General features: G+C 55.1%; 1 protein-coding gene across 1 annotated transcript in view; it reads right to left on the minus strand.

The window, feature by feature from the left end:
• Positions 1 to 8154: 8154 nt before the first annotated feature.
• PLXNA2 (plexin A2) overlaps positions 8155 to 15084 on the minus strand; it is a 226216-nt gene continuing 219286 nt past the window's right edge. The window contains exons 28-32 of the mRNA XM_070473856.1: positions 14749 to 14939; positions 12778 to 12947; positions 10106 to 10318; positions 9336 to 9486; positions 8155 to 8661 (exon numbers count right to left, since the gene is read on the minus strand). Of these exons, the coding sequence (XP_070329957.1) occupies positions 8566 to 8661; positions 9336 to 9486; positions 10106 to 10318; positions 12778 to 12947; positions 14749 to 14939 (821 nt within the window). The 3' untranslated portion in view covers positions 8155 to 8565. The remainder of the gene's footprint in view (positions 8662 to 9335; positions 9487 to 10105; positions 10319 to 12777; positions 12948 to 14748; positions 14940 to 15084) is intronic.

The raw sequence follows: 15084 nt of genomic DNA on the forward strand, positions 1-15084 counted from the left end.
CTGACCTCTCCTCCTCCGCTTCCTCTGGGACTTGGTCCCCGGAAACGCCCTCTGCTTCCAGCCTACTTGCCCCTCTCTGTTACCCCTGCCTTGGGCCTGGGAGTTGTCCGGCCCTCGGCTCTCGGAGTGTCTATTCCTATGAAGTCCCTGACACTTTTGGACCCTGATCGTAGTGAGGTTTTCTGGCAGCCATCTCCTGACTTTGTGGGTACGTGGACTCTGTCTGTGGATTTAGCACATGCAGATTTGGTTTGATCCATTCCCCTCTTCCCCTCTGCGTTTACCTGGAGTTTATTTACCGGCTGGCTCCTAAGTGGTTCTGCCTTTGGATAAAGCCTTAATTCATCTCCTGTTTTCCTTGGTCAGCATCCATGCCTAGTTTTCTAAGGGCTTTACTCTTGGGCACCAACTTTTATTGCTGAAATCTATGAGCATTAATTCTGCTTCTTCCCACAGCCAGATAGAGACCCTCAGAGCCTCCGGTAGGTCCTGCTGGACTGCCTGTGAAGGGAGGGTGGATGGTTAATTCTCTCTTTCTTTCTCTCTCATTTACCTATTACAATATTTATGGAGTTCATTATATATGTTATCTTATTTAACCTTTGCAAAACCCTTATTTAATATAGATAATCCCCATTTTATAGATTTGAAAACTGATATGCAGCAAGGCTATGTGACTTGCCCTGGGTCATGCATCTTGGGAATGGAATTTAACCCGAGGCAATCTGAATCCAAGGCCTGTGCTCTTAGCCAGGATAAATGAAAACTTGCCATTAGAAAAGAGGGGAGAGTGAGGAATAAAAGAGTTAGAGGCATAAAGAGAAGTGAGGAATAAAATAAATATTATAATAGGAAGCAGAAAATCCTGCCCATGTGCTACCAGGGGGCCATGGACTTAGCTCCCAGTTCCTAGCAGCCGACACTCGCTGAGCAGGGAGATTTGGCAGCACATGGTGTCGCCCTAATCAAGCACAGACCCCCAGCAGCGCCCACTTTCCTAAAATCTTGTGAGCGGCTTATCATGAAGGGTTACCCTCAAACCAAAGGACTCAGCTCTCTGAGAATCCTAGGGCTGCAGCTGACACCCTTATTTTGCACTTGTGGTAAAAATGAGATCTAATTCCCACTAAGAAAAAGGATGAGTCTTTCTGTCTTAGAATAGTGATGAGTGTTGATACTAGATTGCAAAATCTGAGAAAGGTCGCAACTTTAAGACTTAGTTTTGTTCCCCTTTGTCTAGCAGAGCAGGGTTTAGTGTTGTTCTCACTACAAGTGATGGATGGACAGGGATTGCATTGAGCAATTGTGGCTAGTAATGGATGCTGAAGAGTGCATTCATAGCACTTGCCTGTTACAAGGCCACAGATCAAGTCCTGGGAAGACTCTCAAGTATTAAATGGTTCTAGAGTGAATGGAAGGCAGTGTTGTACAGTGGAAAGAGCAGAGTAGCTGTGTGACCTTAAACAAATCCTTTAACTTCTCTGCTCCTCAGACTATAAAAATGGAATCTGCCTATCACAGGAGACTGAGCGACCCTGAAAGAGAGGATGCTTCAGTGTCTGCAATAAGGAGGTGGTTCACAGCACCCTATCATTTCATCGTTCATCATTCAGAACTTTCTGATCGGGCACCTGCTGTAAGTCCATCTGGTGCGCCCTGTGCTCTGTCCTGGGACAACCGTGAGCAGGACAGACAGATGCCTGGTGGATTCCCTCCTCCGCGATTTCCTCTTTCCCTGAGGACAGTAGTTCCTGCAGCAGATATTTAATAACAGCGGTGCCTCAAGTTCAAGTTGCTGAGAGGAGACATGGGGGGTGGCGTGGAAAGAAGATTGGAGAAAGTCTGGGGTACAAGACTCCTTGCAGAGAAATGGCCTCCTCCATCCAGCCCATCTGGGCCTGGATCCCAGCCCAGCGGACCCCAGGGTCCCCAGGCGGCAGTGGCGGAAGGCGGTCTCATCTAACTGCCCCACACCGCCGAGCCTCCAGGAGCTGGCTGGGGCCACGCCAGTGCTTCTGCTGAGGAAGGATTATAGCTTTGTCAGTGTGGTGAAGCAGAGTGCCTCCAGCGCTCAAGGTCTGCGTTTAGAAGGGAAGCGGAGGATGGTTTAACGTTAGCCAAACAGCCTGCTGCACTCACAACAAAACCCTGCGTGCAATTGAAAGCGATGCACTAATTACACATAGGCCTGGGCGACGTGATCTCCCGGCTCTCCAGGCAGCTGTGCTTGCATTTCCTCACCCTCAGAACCAGCACTGGCATCTCTCCACTCTAGCCAGGAGCGAGTGTGTGCATGTGTGTGTGTGTGCAGCCCCTAAACTCAGAGGCTGCAGAATAGGCACTGAAATATCTTCATAGGAATTGTCTCTCCGAATCTACAATAATCCCATAACTCTAGCATGCTCTAGATTTATCAACATGCATTTGTTGATATGATTTTGTTTTTCAAAATCATTGTGAAATCATTTAAAAAAATTTTTTGAAATCAAAATTTCCTGGGCCCCATTCGTACATGCGTGGTCTGTCCGTATAAAACTGGGCTGTCCCCGAGATCAGGGTCTGTGTCTCCCCTGTCTGGCTGGAGTCACCCTGAAGGCAGGGGCTGTCTCTGCCATCAGATTGGAGACTCTCTGAAGGTGAGGGCTGTGTCTTATCCTTAAAGATCCTCCCCTCTTGGTGCTGGGGGTGAGGCTGTGGGCCCAGACACAGTTCCGATCTCGTGGCGGGGGAGAGCGGTGGTTTCCTGGCATGCTCAGTTGAGATGTCAAATTGACGAGTTATCCTCATCTGCTCCTTTTAGCAGCTGAGAGTGGAAGTGTCACCCACACACTCTGGAACACGAGAAAGCAAAATAGGGAAAGAGGTGGATGGGACAGGGCACCCTCAGGACAGGCCAAACGTCAGTTGCCTACCTGTAGGCCTCTTTGCCTCTGGACTCCACGCCAGCCTGAACTGCTTTAACCCCAGGCCGCTCCCCTGGGCTGGATCTAAAAGTACACGTTATCTGTCTTCTTTCCCTTGATCCACTCTTAATCCTGCAACTGAGAATAAAAAAAAAAAAACAGCCCATAAAATTCCTCCATGGCCCTGCTGAGACCCTCCTTTTTAGGAATCCTTATGATTCTTAGGCTGATGAGGGCAAAGGTTATGTCTTTCTCATTTCATGTTTCATCCCCCAGCACTTACCACAACGCCGGGCTATGGTAGGTGCTTAAAATGTTTAATACAAAGAAATGAATGCAATTCTCAGGAAGCACTGCGGGTGGATTTCCTCCTTTGGAGATCTCTTTCACCACTAGGAAAGTATCTCAATCTCAGATCTGCACTGTCAGCCTCTTGATGGAGAAAAGCAATGTTCTGGGTCTTGGGGCTAGGGGGCAGTGTTCACCTATGGGTACAATCCAGAGTGTGTGTGTGTGTGTGTGTGTGTGTGTGTGTTGACATTGAACTGGACATTCATAAGCTCCAGCTCCAGAGAGAATTCTAGGAGTCCCTCAAAACAACTTAGCTCATCTTCCCACGAGCAACTTAAATATGCCCTTGAAACGTTATTCTGCATACATGCTACCAAACAACCACGTTTCTTTGAAGATATAAGGTTTTTATCCAGTAAACTTTATTTATATATAACAACAGTACAAATTGTGTCCTTGGCTTGCAAAATAGGAGTGTTTCATATTTACAATAGGTACACAATAATATATTAGAATAACAAAAAACCCCATTTTATTGGAACATTTTAAATACGTAATTTTCTTACAGCTTTTATTCCACAACACCTGTAAAAACAACAAAACCAGACAGCTATTATTCTATTTTCTTAAAAATATATATATATATATATAATACAGATTCCAGTGTCTCAAGAAGAGTGGGTTTGGGAAGGAGCAGTTGAGGGGAGAGGCAGGCGGGCTCAGGTCCCTAGTCTCGTGGTCTAAAGAGCTTGTCCCCCCGTCCCTGACACATCTGCTCTGTAGGGGGGAACCACGTTCCAGCACGTTCTCCTGCCGTGATGCCGACATGGAGCGCACAGGAGGCCAGAGTCAGGGCTGTGACCGAAATCCGGATGGGCCTCCCTTCCCCTTGAGGCCGCAGCGCAGAGGGCAGAGGGGAATGCAGTGAGCATGTCCACCAAGACTCTCCAGTTTGCTGACGGGCTAAGGCCCTGTCTCCCAGGACCTCCCTAATACCAGGGGTGAAACTCATCTCTCATCCATGACATCGTGGGCCCCAGAGGCTACACCTTCACTCTTGGGGAAACTGGCAGAAAGGGAAGAGGTTGGGGAAGACAGGCGGGGTGACGAAGAGGATGCTGCCACCTTCTCAAAGCTTCTTCCTGAGACGAGGCACCAGAAGGCCCTGAACCCACGGGGTCCACTTCCAGCGGCCCGGGTCCGCCAAACTCCTCTCACCCACAGAGCTCCCTCTCCTGAGCCTCAGTTCTTTCCCGTCCAAGGCCAGGCCCCAGGAGCCTGAGTCAGGACACAGCGTGGCAAGGAACAGTGGGCCCCCCTCTGGGGCAGCTGCCGGCTCAGTATTTGCCGCGGGTTAACAGACTGAAGGCGGGAGAAGGGTTAACAGACTGAAGGCGGGAGAAGGGGACGACAGAGAATGAGATGGCTGGATGGCATCACCGACTTGATGGACATGAGTTTGCGCAAACTCTGGGAGTTGGTGATGGACAGGGAGGCCCGGCGTGCTGTGGTCCATGGGGTTGCGAGAATCGGCCACGACTGAGCAACTGAACTGAACTGAGTGGGGGCAGGTGTGGCAACCAGGATGCGCCTGGAGGCTGATCAGCCAGAGGCTTCTAGAAACATTCTTTATTTGTGCTGCCCAGACCATCGCAGTCCAGCCCACCCCATCCATTGCTTCTGCTTCGTGCTCAGCAGGGCCAGAGGCCTTGACTATTATTTCTTGTCCTCATTTGGCGGAAATGGAGGAAGGTCAGGAGCTCAAGCAGTAGGCAGAGGGCCACCAGAAGAGATGGCAATGGTGGGGACAAGAAAGGCCCTTGTGACTGGAGGACTGTCCCCGGAAGCAGGTAAGGCAGCTGGGTCAGTCGGCTTTCTTCCACCTTCCCGCTCCCCTTTCCTCCAAAACGCGTGCCCTCTGCAGGTCTGGGAGGAGGGCTGAGGTGGTGCTAGGAGCCAGCAAGTGGAAGAATGTCCGTGTGTTAGAAGGAGGTCCTTCTCAGTCTCGATCATTCCTCAGCACCTGGAGCAGGGCCTAGGGAACAGCCTTAGCTTAGGAATGCTCTCTGAATGAATGAATGCATGCAGGAAACAGCTCCATCCCACGAGTGAGGCTCCTAGGGGCTCCTTGCTTTCAATGACTGAACTTTCCAAGGATGGGGAGCGCTCTGCCAGAACTGGATCAGAGATGGTTCTGAGTTGGGCCGGAGCAGGGTGACAGGAGTGGGGGGTAGGCCTGGAAGCCCCAGAGCCCCTGAGGAGGTTGGGAGGCGGCAGCAGGCCAGCTGGAGGGGCTCAGGCCAGCTCGCCCATCTCGTGGCGAGCGTGGACACCCTCTGTCTTGCCAAGCGCATTTTCTAGGGTGCTTGCCCTTTTCTGGTTAACTGTCTCTTGCGCACTTCAGTGAAACAAGATGGATCTGGATCAAACTTTCAGAGACAGCAGGCTCTCTCAGCTTCCCTCCAAGATGGATGGCTTTGTGTGGAGGCAGAGGCTGTGACTTGAACACTTATTCCTTACACGAGGTTAGCATGTCTCCGCATTGGATGGCGGTGAGGAGGGAGGCCCTCTCCTCCCATCCCGCAGGGCATGGACTCTTGGTGACCCAAAGCCAAGCAAGGCTCTCCAACCTTTCATCCTCACGGCCTGACTTGAATCCTGTGTAGTTTTCCTTGATCTTCCTTCCTTCTTTAGGGATGCCTCCTGCCACCTCCTTCGCCAGCCCCCCTTCCCCAGTCCTCCTGAGGAATCCTGAGAAAGGCGGTGGAACCTCTCGTGTGAGCTCTGGTGCCTCTCCTGTCCACTCTCTGAGCGGCCATCCCCCTACCATTCTCCCACTCCCCCCAAGACCATCAAGGACGCAGCCCCAGGGGTGGTGAGTGGTCACCAAAGGTAGCTGCTGGGAAACAGTGGGTAGACGCACAGAGGTCAGGATTGGTCATGACGCAGCTGAGATGTCTAGCTTTTACTTCTTGGTGGAGCAAAGCCCGAGGTGCCGGTCTAAGCAGCGGTGTGACCGGACCACCTTCTTTCGGAGCTCAGAAGCAAATGAGGGGAGGGGCTGAACTCTTCTGTGGGCAGCACAGAGCCCCCCGCTCATGCTCCCCTTGCCAGTATCTCCTCGCCTTTCATCTTACATCGTGGGCTCTGAGCTGATAAGCTTTGGGTGCTACGAAGGGCAAACACTTTGGCTTAGTGCAGAAGGCCAGTCATTAGGATTTCTTTCAGCTATTAGCAGGGCCCAGAGAAACTTTTAGCAGAAGTGGATTATCAGAAGGAAGCGGTCCTGGCATGGCTGGTTGTGAATTATAATGAAAACAGCGCATTTCCTGAGTATTTTGCTGAAGCTTTTCTTGTCCCATTTGTCAGCCGCATTCAGGCAAGAAACCGGAGCTGAGGCGACCCGGTGATGTCTGCTGCGCGGTGAGCATGGCGATCCAAAGCCACACGCCAGCCGATCCAAAGCCACACGCCAGCCGTGGGAGCCAGCCTTCTGAGCTCCCCCTCCCCCGGCCCCTTCCTGGCAATGCAGTGCGGTCAGCAGTGTCTCTGGAAACTGGAAGGGTCTGGGGGTAAATCCGGGCCCAGAGGAGCCAGGGCCCAGAGCTAATTACAGAGGAAGTGACCCTGGTCTGCTCTCTCCCCGCGCCCACCCCCAGCACTGCAGCCCCTCGCAGGGCAGGGCAGACGGGGCCTCTCCAGCGGCCTCTCTTCCCATACCTTGCCTTCCTCTTGTCCTTCCCACTCCCTCCGCGGCTGCCTGCAGAGAACTTGGAGCTGGCTGCTTGGATCCGCGCCAGGGTGGGAGGCCTGGAAGCTGGTGGTCCGATCACAGGGCCCTGCACCAGTGTTGGTGGGGGCGGTCCTTCCCCAGGATGCCCCCACTGCCTTCCACGCGGCCTCTGGATCAGGGCATGGAGCTTTGGTCTCTTTGTCTGGAAACTACACTCAAGACGGCTGGGCATCCACGGATTTAGGTGTCAGCAGGAAAGACAGAAGCCCAGTGAGAAGCCACCCACTTGTCCTTCGAACTCATGAGGACGCGAGAGGCAGAGGGAGGGAGGGAGGCAGAAGACGCAGCCTGGGGATGCTACAGTCCTCTCTACTGTGGCCCGTGCTCAGACCACCAGGAGCATCCACACACGAGTGAAGGGTCGTCTCCCCTCTCTAGGCACGAGAGAATAAAACAAAGAAAGCACAACAATAAATACTGCAGCTTCTTGAACCTATGCTCTTCAAGTATTGCTTGCTGTAAACAAGTGTTTGAATTTTGTTTTCTTTTTAATCATAAGAAACCATGGGCAGACTGGAGCAGAGTCTGAAAGCCCATGTCCCCCAGTCGGATCCCGAACGGAACCTCTGGAGGCCTGGCCCGCGATCCTCCAGGGCCCTGCCCCCGGGGAGCCTGGTTTACGATGGGGATGGATATAAGGCAGAGCTGCCCAGGGTCCTTCGGGAGACCAGGTGTCCCCTCTGGGAGAGGCCCAGCTCTCATGTCTGGTAGTCACTGTAGGGAAACCCAAAGGAAAAGTACCAAAACCAGCTCCTTGCTTGTTGAGGTTTGGGTTTAAAGAAACCAACCAAACAGGAGCAAGAAGCCTCAGTGCTCTTGAGACACACACGTCCACTGGAGAAGAGAACGTACGGATGCGCGGATGTCAAGCTCAGCAGGGTGGAGCCCAGTGGCTCTCCCGTTTGTGCAAGTCCCACCTTCCCCACCTCTTCTGACTTCATTGGCCTGTCTTCCTTCGGACTGTTTGGTGTCAACTTGTGCTCATTCTTCTCCTCCTCACTCCTTAGACAAAGATTTCAAGGGCAAGGAAACAGTAATTTTCTCTCAGCATCTTTTTGTAGGCTTTTTTTCCAGTTGTTGGGAACCAGGAGTTGTGTGAGGAAGGAGGGACGGGACCAAAAGAAGGAAGGGGGACAGAAAGCAGAATTAAACCAAAGTTGGACGGGATGACCAGGGAGGTTTTTTGTTTTATTTCTGGTTTTCCTTTTTCTTAAAAAAAAAAAATTAAATAAAGTTCTCATTATTTCCCCAATATACATCAAATGAGTTTTCATGCAAAGCAGCAGTCACAGAGGCAGAACCGTATCCAGATGCGCCTCTCAGCTTGAAGAACCACCTTCTCCGTGCCCCTGCGTCCCTCTTGTCGTGGGTGTGATGCCCCTGGTCTCTCCCTGCAGGGACCAGCTGGGACGAAACTTGGCTGGCGTGGGGAGAGGGGCCCTCCCCTCTCCCCGGGGTTAGGGTCTCAGGGGACAGCAAGTTCTGGGGCCTGACCCCCTTCACTTGTCCTTCCTTCTGAGACGCCCAGTGTGACAGCGTTTGTGGGTCCCTCTTCCCAGGAATGGGAGGCTCCACCTCTCAGCTCTCAATGGACATGGCATGGATGAGCTGCTCCACCTTGTACGCCAGCCGCTGGCGCCGCGCCTGCTCGTCCTGCTCCAGCGCCCCGATGAGCTGAGGGACGAAAACAACGGTGGGGCAGGCTCAGCGCTCAGCATGCAGACTGCTTTCCCCACACCCTTCATCCTTCCATCTGCCTTTCCACCCTGCCCAACGGACACAACTCTAAACAATGCAGATGATTACCTGGACAGGTGTATGATATACGTATGTGTGTGTGTGCATGTATTTATCTAAAGCTTTTAAAACATTTGGCATACAGGAAGTGCTGTGTAGGTGTTGGCTATTACTATGACTACCACTACTATTACTGTTTTCAGATACGTCACTGATACATGACTTGTTGTCCTGAAGTCATTCTCTTCAGGATCTAGCCATGTCCACCTGTCTGTCTGAAATAGTTCAGCTGACAGCTTCTGCCCAACTGCAAAGAATAGTCTGATCTGCTGTTTCAGAAGGGATGAAATTCATCATCTACTTTGAACTGGGCAACAATGACAACATTCAACAAAAGTACTACGTATTGCATTAACAACAAAGACGATACAACACAAGGTGTAAGAAAGCACAGGATGAAGCGGGAGAGGATAGGTTGCCTTCCAAAGGAAGAGCGGGTGACTTTTTGACTCTGAGTGTTTTCGGGATTACCATCCACTGCTGCTGCTTGCGGATGGAACCCGGCTTTCTGGCTGACCTGTGGGGCCCCTCGGTGTGGGTTTCTGCCTCACCTCTTCACTGTACTTGCTGACGTACGAGTAGATCTCATTGAGGGCACTCAGCATGTTGAACTCCACGGCATGCAGGCGGGACTGCTCGGCGAGGTAGGCGTTCATGTCCTGGTCGCTGATGGCGGGGAGCTTGGCGATGTCTGCATAGTATCTGCCGGAGAGAGGACAGGCTCCTTGGTGAGGGGCTCAGCAAAGGCTCGCCTATCCGTACTCTGACCCCAGGACCCTGGAGAGGATGGGTGTACCCAGGCTGCTTCCCTGTTTCTCTTCTAATGAAGCTTGCTCTAGCCTCTGCTCTCAAGCTGAGTTTGGGGCCTGGAGACTTGTTCTCCCTCAGCCCAGAGTCTGCAGTGCTGTGACCAGACTCTCAGTATTCACATTCCAGTTCAGCGCCCTGCTAGCTGTGTGTCCTTGGGTAAGTCACTTGGCATCTCTGCTTCAGTGGCCTCCTCAGTGAAAAGGGGATGCCAATAAGGCCTACTTCACAGCTCTGCTGGGTATTTTAGTAAGACGATACATACAATGTCTTCATCAAAGTGCTGGCTGCTTAGCATGTGCTCGGTAAAGGGTGATCAGAATGCTAAATCGGACTCAGAGGGTGCCAAGCTCCCCTTTCCTCCCCCAGCAGGAATTCTAGGCAAGGGAGAAAAAGATGAGCTTGAGATCTGGAAGGGACCACAAGCATGGCTTTGAGTCCTTGGTCAGTGGTGCCCAGAGGAGGGAATGAAGCAGGTACTGGGGGCTGGGCTGGTCCTCAGGATGCTACTGACCTCTCCACCCAGCTCTTGTAGCTGGGGATGTCCTTGGCATAGAGCAGCTTGTTGGAAGGGGAGTCCTTGCCCAGCCGGTGCTCTGAGGTCGAGCAGGAGTCCATGAAGGTCTGGGCCACCACGGAGAGGCAGGCGTCCGTGATGCTGCTCTTGTGGATGTCGAACACGAACTGCGGGTTCTTGATCACGTTCACCCAGAAGCGCAGAGGGAGGCTGGAGGAGAGGGCAGAGGGGTCTCTGAGGGTTGCATCCGGGCCCGGCTCCATGCCGTCCACTAACGTTCCTCCCAACCCCACCAGTGCACAATTTTCTCCGAAGGGTGAGGAATGGAATCACAGAAAACCGGTCCAGCCAGGGCTGCTAATTTAGCCTGAGCTTTGACTGACACTGGAAGAGAAGGAGCCCCACTGTGCCCTAACGGGGCACTGACCTCGTCCTTCAACAGCTCCAAGGCGGGCGTGGGCGGCTTGGCTCCCTCCTGGAGGTCTTTGCCAAAGACCCCTGTGCCCCCGGGGGAACCCAAGCCCAGAGGGCCTGCAGCGCTTTCTCAGAGCCTCAGACAAAGCCCGCAGGCTCCCAGAGGCCCCTTCCTGGTGCCCGCGGCCATTGTCGGGAAGGACGGGGCGGCAGCCCCAGCCTCGGAGTGGGCACAAAGGCCCCACCTGGGTTCCCCGCCCAGCCGGGCCAGCCGGCCGCTTCCCAGGGCTGGCCCTGCCGGGCTGGGCGGAGGAATGGGCTCCCCTGGGGGCAGCTCTTTCAGGGCGCTCCCCAGGGCGTTCTCGGCTCTGGGCAGGGGCAGAGGCAGAAGAGGAGGCCATTGTTGGCACGCTGGGAATGACTCGCTGGGGCTCCGAGTTTTTCCCACCCCGAGAGCAACTCATCAGTTGTTAGGAGAATTCTTTCTGTGACTCGGGGAATTTATAATCGGAGGAGAATGCGTTTTCTCTGCTCCCTTGGCCGTGAGGAGGATAAGCCCATTTATTCCCCTTCAAAACCAGAACAGCTGCTGTTTCTGTGGCCTTTTCCAACTTGGCCCTCCTCTCCAGCCGCCCGCCGGCCCTTAACTCTTTGGGCTCCTTGGTGCAATGAGCTCTGTCCGCCTCTTGTCCTCTGGGCCGACCTCCTCTCCCTCTCTCCTTCCTGTCTCTTGACTCTCCTGGACCTAGACTTTCCCAAATGTCTCCACACCCCATGCCAAGTGTTGGGAAAGATCAGTTTTGCCCAGAGGCAAGGCCTTCCATTAGGATTTCCACCTATCTGTGCAGTGAATTGGGGGCTCTTTCATTTAACCTGGAGGTGGCCTGGGCGGAGACGTGGCTCCTCTGGCCCACCTTCCCTTCCCCCGGCAGCTCTGGAAACTTCCAGTGTTCTCTCCTTGGACACTGGGTATCTGAGGTCTGGCTAAGGGGACTCTCCCCGCTACAACCCCAGGGGAGGGTGTTTCTATGACTTGGCCAGAAACAGAAGGAACAGAGAGGAGGACACTCCAGAACTTTCTCTTGATGTCCTTGAAATCACGCTGGGCCGGGCTGGGGGTGGCGGTGCGGGGGAGCTCCAAAGCTATGGAATAGCCGCGGCCCGGGCCCTGGGAATGCGGACGAAAGGCCGGTCTCAGGGACCTGCCCTGGGGGGCTCCACACCCCGAGACCACCAGAGCCTCTTCGTTTCGCTCCGCTGTGATCAAAAGCTGCGGCCTCTGGAGGGCTTGGCAGCCACAAGACCCCGGAAAGGGAGGAATAGGTGGGGTCTGGGGCCGGGTTCTCCCCCCAGTGTTTGGCTGGTTGCTAAGACTTTGGATTCCTAAATAACAGCCGGGGCCCATCTGTGCCGGCTCTGTTTTCCGAGGAGAGGGCTGAGTCCAGACAGCTGTGTGGGCGGCCTGCCCAACCCCAGGCCTGGCCTCCTCTCTGCCCTCTCTGCGCTCCTTCCTAGGGGAAGGTCTGTGCTCCGGCTCTTGGGCAGGCCCGGTGGGACCTGAGGGCCCATCTTCAGCGTGGTCTGTGATTCAGGTTCAAAACCCAGCAGAGAGACGTCTTGTGCGAAGGGCCCGGGGAAGCCGTCTCTCCCCCTGCTGGGTCTGCCCGCGGAGGGCCGCCCCAGGGACGGAGTCAGGCCCGCGGGACCTCCTGCCTGCGGCTTCCCTGACAGCCGAGGTGCCTGGGTAATCACGCGGCCGTAATGGGTCGTGTGTGCAACGGCCTCCTCTCGTTGGGGGGCTCAAGTCCACGGCAAGTGCAAGCTCTCCCCAGCACTGGCCAGGCTTCCCTGGGGTCTGAGTTTAGTGCAGGGCTCTCGCCGTGTCAGGACGCGCCCGAGACTCCGCTGTGCTCGGGAGGCCCGCACGGCCTGGCCTGTTGCTCGGGTGGTCTAGGATGTGGCTCTGTGTATGGGTTCCCCGGCTGCCTTTTCCGAGAACCACAGGTCAGAGAGGAGGAGGAGGCGCGGCCTGGGGGAGGATCTCAGCCTGAAAGGGCGGGAGCGTGAGTGTGCCTGTGTCCTGGGGCTGGGCCCTGTGCCGGGCGGGCCCCGCCTGGGGGCCACGTCGGCTCTGCCGAGTGTCTGTTTGTCCTAGGAGCCTCGGGTGACCCAGCTGCGGCTGAGAACAGGCTCCCGCCCCGCCTCCCTGGCCCCTGCTGGCCCCCACGCCCCGCCCTGGGCTGCCCAGGGTTTACCAGTTGCTCTTCCAGGTGTGCCGCACGTCCGTGTCGTGGATGCTGTGTCTGTCCGCCTGCTCGTCCAGGAAGTCAAACATGTACTTGATGGCCAGGGGGAGCGCACTGCCCCGGTGCACCGTGCTGAACAGGGTCTCGAACAAGTCGTCCACGAACTTCTGCAGGGTGCCCTGGGGGAGGGGCGGTGGGAGAGGGTGAGGCGCGGGCAGCGGGGCGGCAGCAGGCGCACGGGCCAGGTGGTGCCTTGCTTGGACCGAGCCTGCCTCGGAAGTCTGTCTGCGATGCCAGGCTGTGCAGACAGCACGGTTGGGGAGGGAGGGTCCTGTTGGGGTGTCGGGGAGGTGGGAAGGACTGATGGGCCGCAGATTTCCGGGAAGAAGCTCCTCCAAGCGGGAGCCACATGCACATTTACGCTTTTGTCCCTGCCTGGTGGGCGTGGGCAGGGGGAGTTTGATGGAAGACAGCAAGTGCTCTGAGCTCAGGCGTCCCACAGCGGGTGAGGGGCACAGGCTGGTGTGAGAGGGCGTCTAAAGAACCAGCCAGAGGACTGGGGCCCTCCCAGCAGGGGCAGGGGAGGACCGCAGAGCGTCTGGCAGGAAGGTGTGAAAGGGCTCACTGTGTTAGCAGCCTGGGATAAGTGGGGTCTGCACCGAGGACTGGGCGAAGGGCACAGATCCGGGAAGGCTCAGGCACAGCCCTGATCACGGGGCCTTGGAGGGTATCGGGAGGGGGCAGGGCCCAGGCTGGGCCTGGGGCCCACAGTTCGCAGGTTCAAGAAATATCTCTGAAGGTCAGTAAATGTCCAACCTTTTGGTGTCTCTTTGTGAGCAAGCAGTTGCCAAGTTGTGTCCAACTCTTTGCAACCCCGAGCGCTATAACCCACCAGGCCCCTCTGTCTGTCTGTGGGATCTCCAGGCAAGAACACTGAAGTGGGTTGCCATGCCCTCCTCCTAGGGATCTTCCCCACCCAGGGATAAAAGCCACATCTCCTGCAGCTCCTGATCTGGCAGATGGATTCTTTACCACTGAGTCACTTGGGAAGTCTGGTCTCTTATCAGCATATTATTCGAATCAAAATTTGAGACACATTCTCTGATGGTGTATTTCTGTGACACTTCAGGGAACAAGTCTGAGATGCCACTGTATAAGAATTTCAGCAGCATTTCTATGGGATCAGTGGAGGAGAGTCCTGTCAAATACAAGCTATATATGGTTGTTACGCTTATAGGTATACTGTTCTCTGCTAGGGAGGCTGGAAGACTGCTTTAGATCTCAACTTCTGTCAGCATTTGGGGAGGTAGATGAGATGGCTTCCCAGGTGGCTAGTGGTAGAGAACTCACCTGCCAATGCAAGAGACTCAAGAGATGCTGGTTTGATCCCTGGGTCAGGAAGACCCCCTGGAGGAGCAAATGGCAGCCCACTCCAGGATTCTTGCCTGGAGAATCCCATGGACAGAGGAGCCTGGAGAGCTACAGCCCATGGAGTTGCAAAGAGTTGGGCCTGACTGAAGTGACTTAGCACGCATGCACGTGATGGAATGGGGAAGGGGAACCTTTCTCTTAGATTACCAGACGGACCAGGCCTTCATGCTTTTCCCCCCAGTGTGGGCAGAGAAGGCACTGATGGAGGAAGACGGCATATCCACCCATCCCATATTTACCAATAAAAGCCCCAGTATCTTCCTGAGGGGCATGGGGAGCCAGAAGCCAGAGCACTGGTCCTCTGAGGAGTAATGGGGGGCCTATGGAGTGAGCCGGGTGGATCACTGTGATTTTTGCTGCAGGGTAGAGGACAGTGGTGGCCTGCTCTCCAGGGAAGCGTGCCCCAGGACGAGGCCCTCCTTGTCCGGGTGGGTCCCCTTGAGGGGCAGCCCCCGTGGCATCCTTCCCATGCCTCGGGCCGGGTAGGGGCTGGGGCAGGACGCACCTCCGAGGTGCCCTCCCTGGGCCGGGGCGGAGCAGGGCTGTTACCTTGGTGGCCAGCAGCCGGGTCAGGTAGATCTCAGACACCATCTTGCTGCCCCGGTCCCCCTCCTTCTGGTCCCCGTGGTCGTGGTTCTTCACCAGATGCCACACCTTGACCCCGCTCTCCAGGTCCGGGGTGATCATGGGGGCCCGAGACCGCAGGCTGTCGGGGCTGCCTGTGTATCTGAAGGAGGAGTCTGAGGGGAAGGGGGCGGCGGAGGCCTGTGAGTGACTGTTTCCTCATCCTCGCTGGGAGAATCCTCCTAGTATCCCCGCCCACCTGCTGCCCTCGCTAAGAACAAGCCGGTTTCCATCGGAAGGGAGCGCCCTTGGGGTTTCAGA

This window comes from Odocoileus virginianus, chromosome 11, assembly GCF_023699985.2.
Source record: "Odocoileus virginianus isolate 20LAN1187 ecotype Illinois chromosome 11, Ovbor_1.2, whole genome shotgun sequence".
Classification (NCBI taxonomy): domain Eukaryota; kingdom Metazoa; phylum Chordata; class Mammalia; order Artiodactyla; family Cervidae; genus Odocoileus; species Odocoileus virginianus.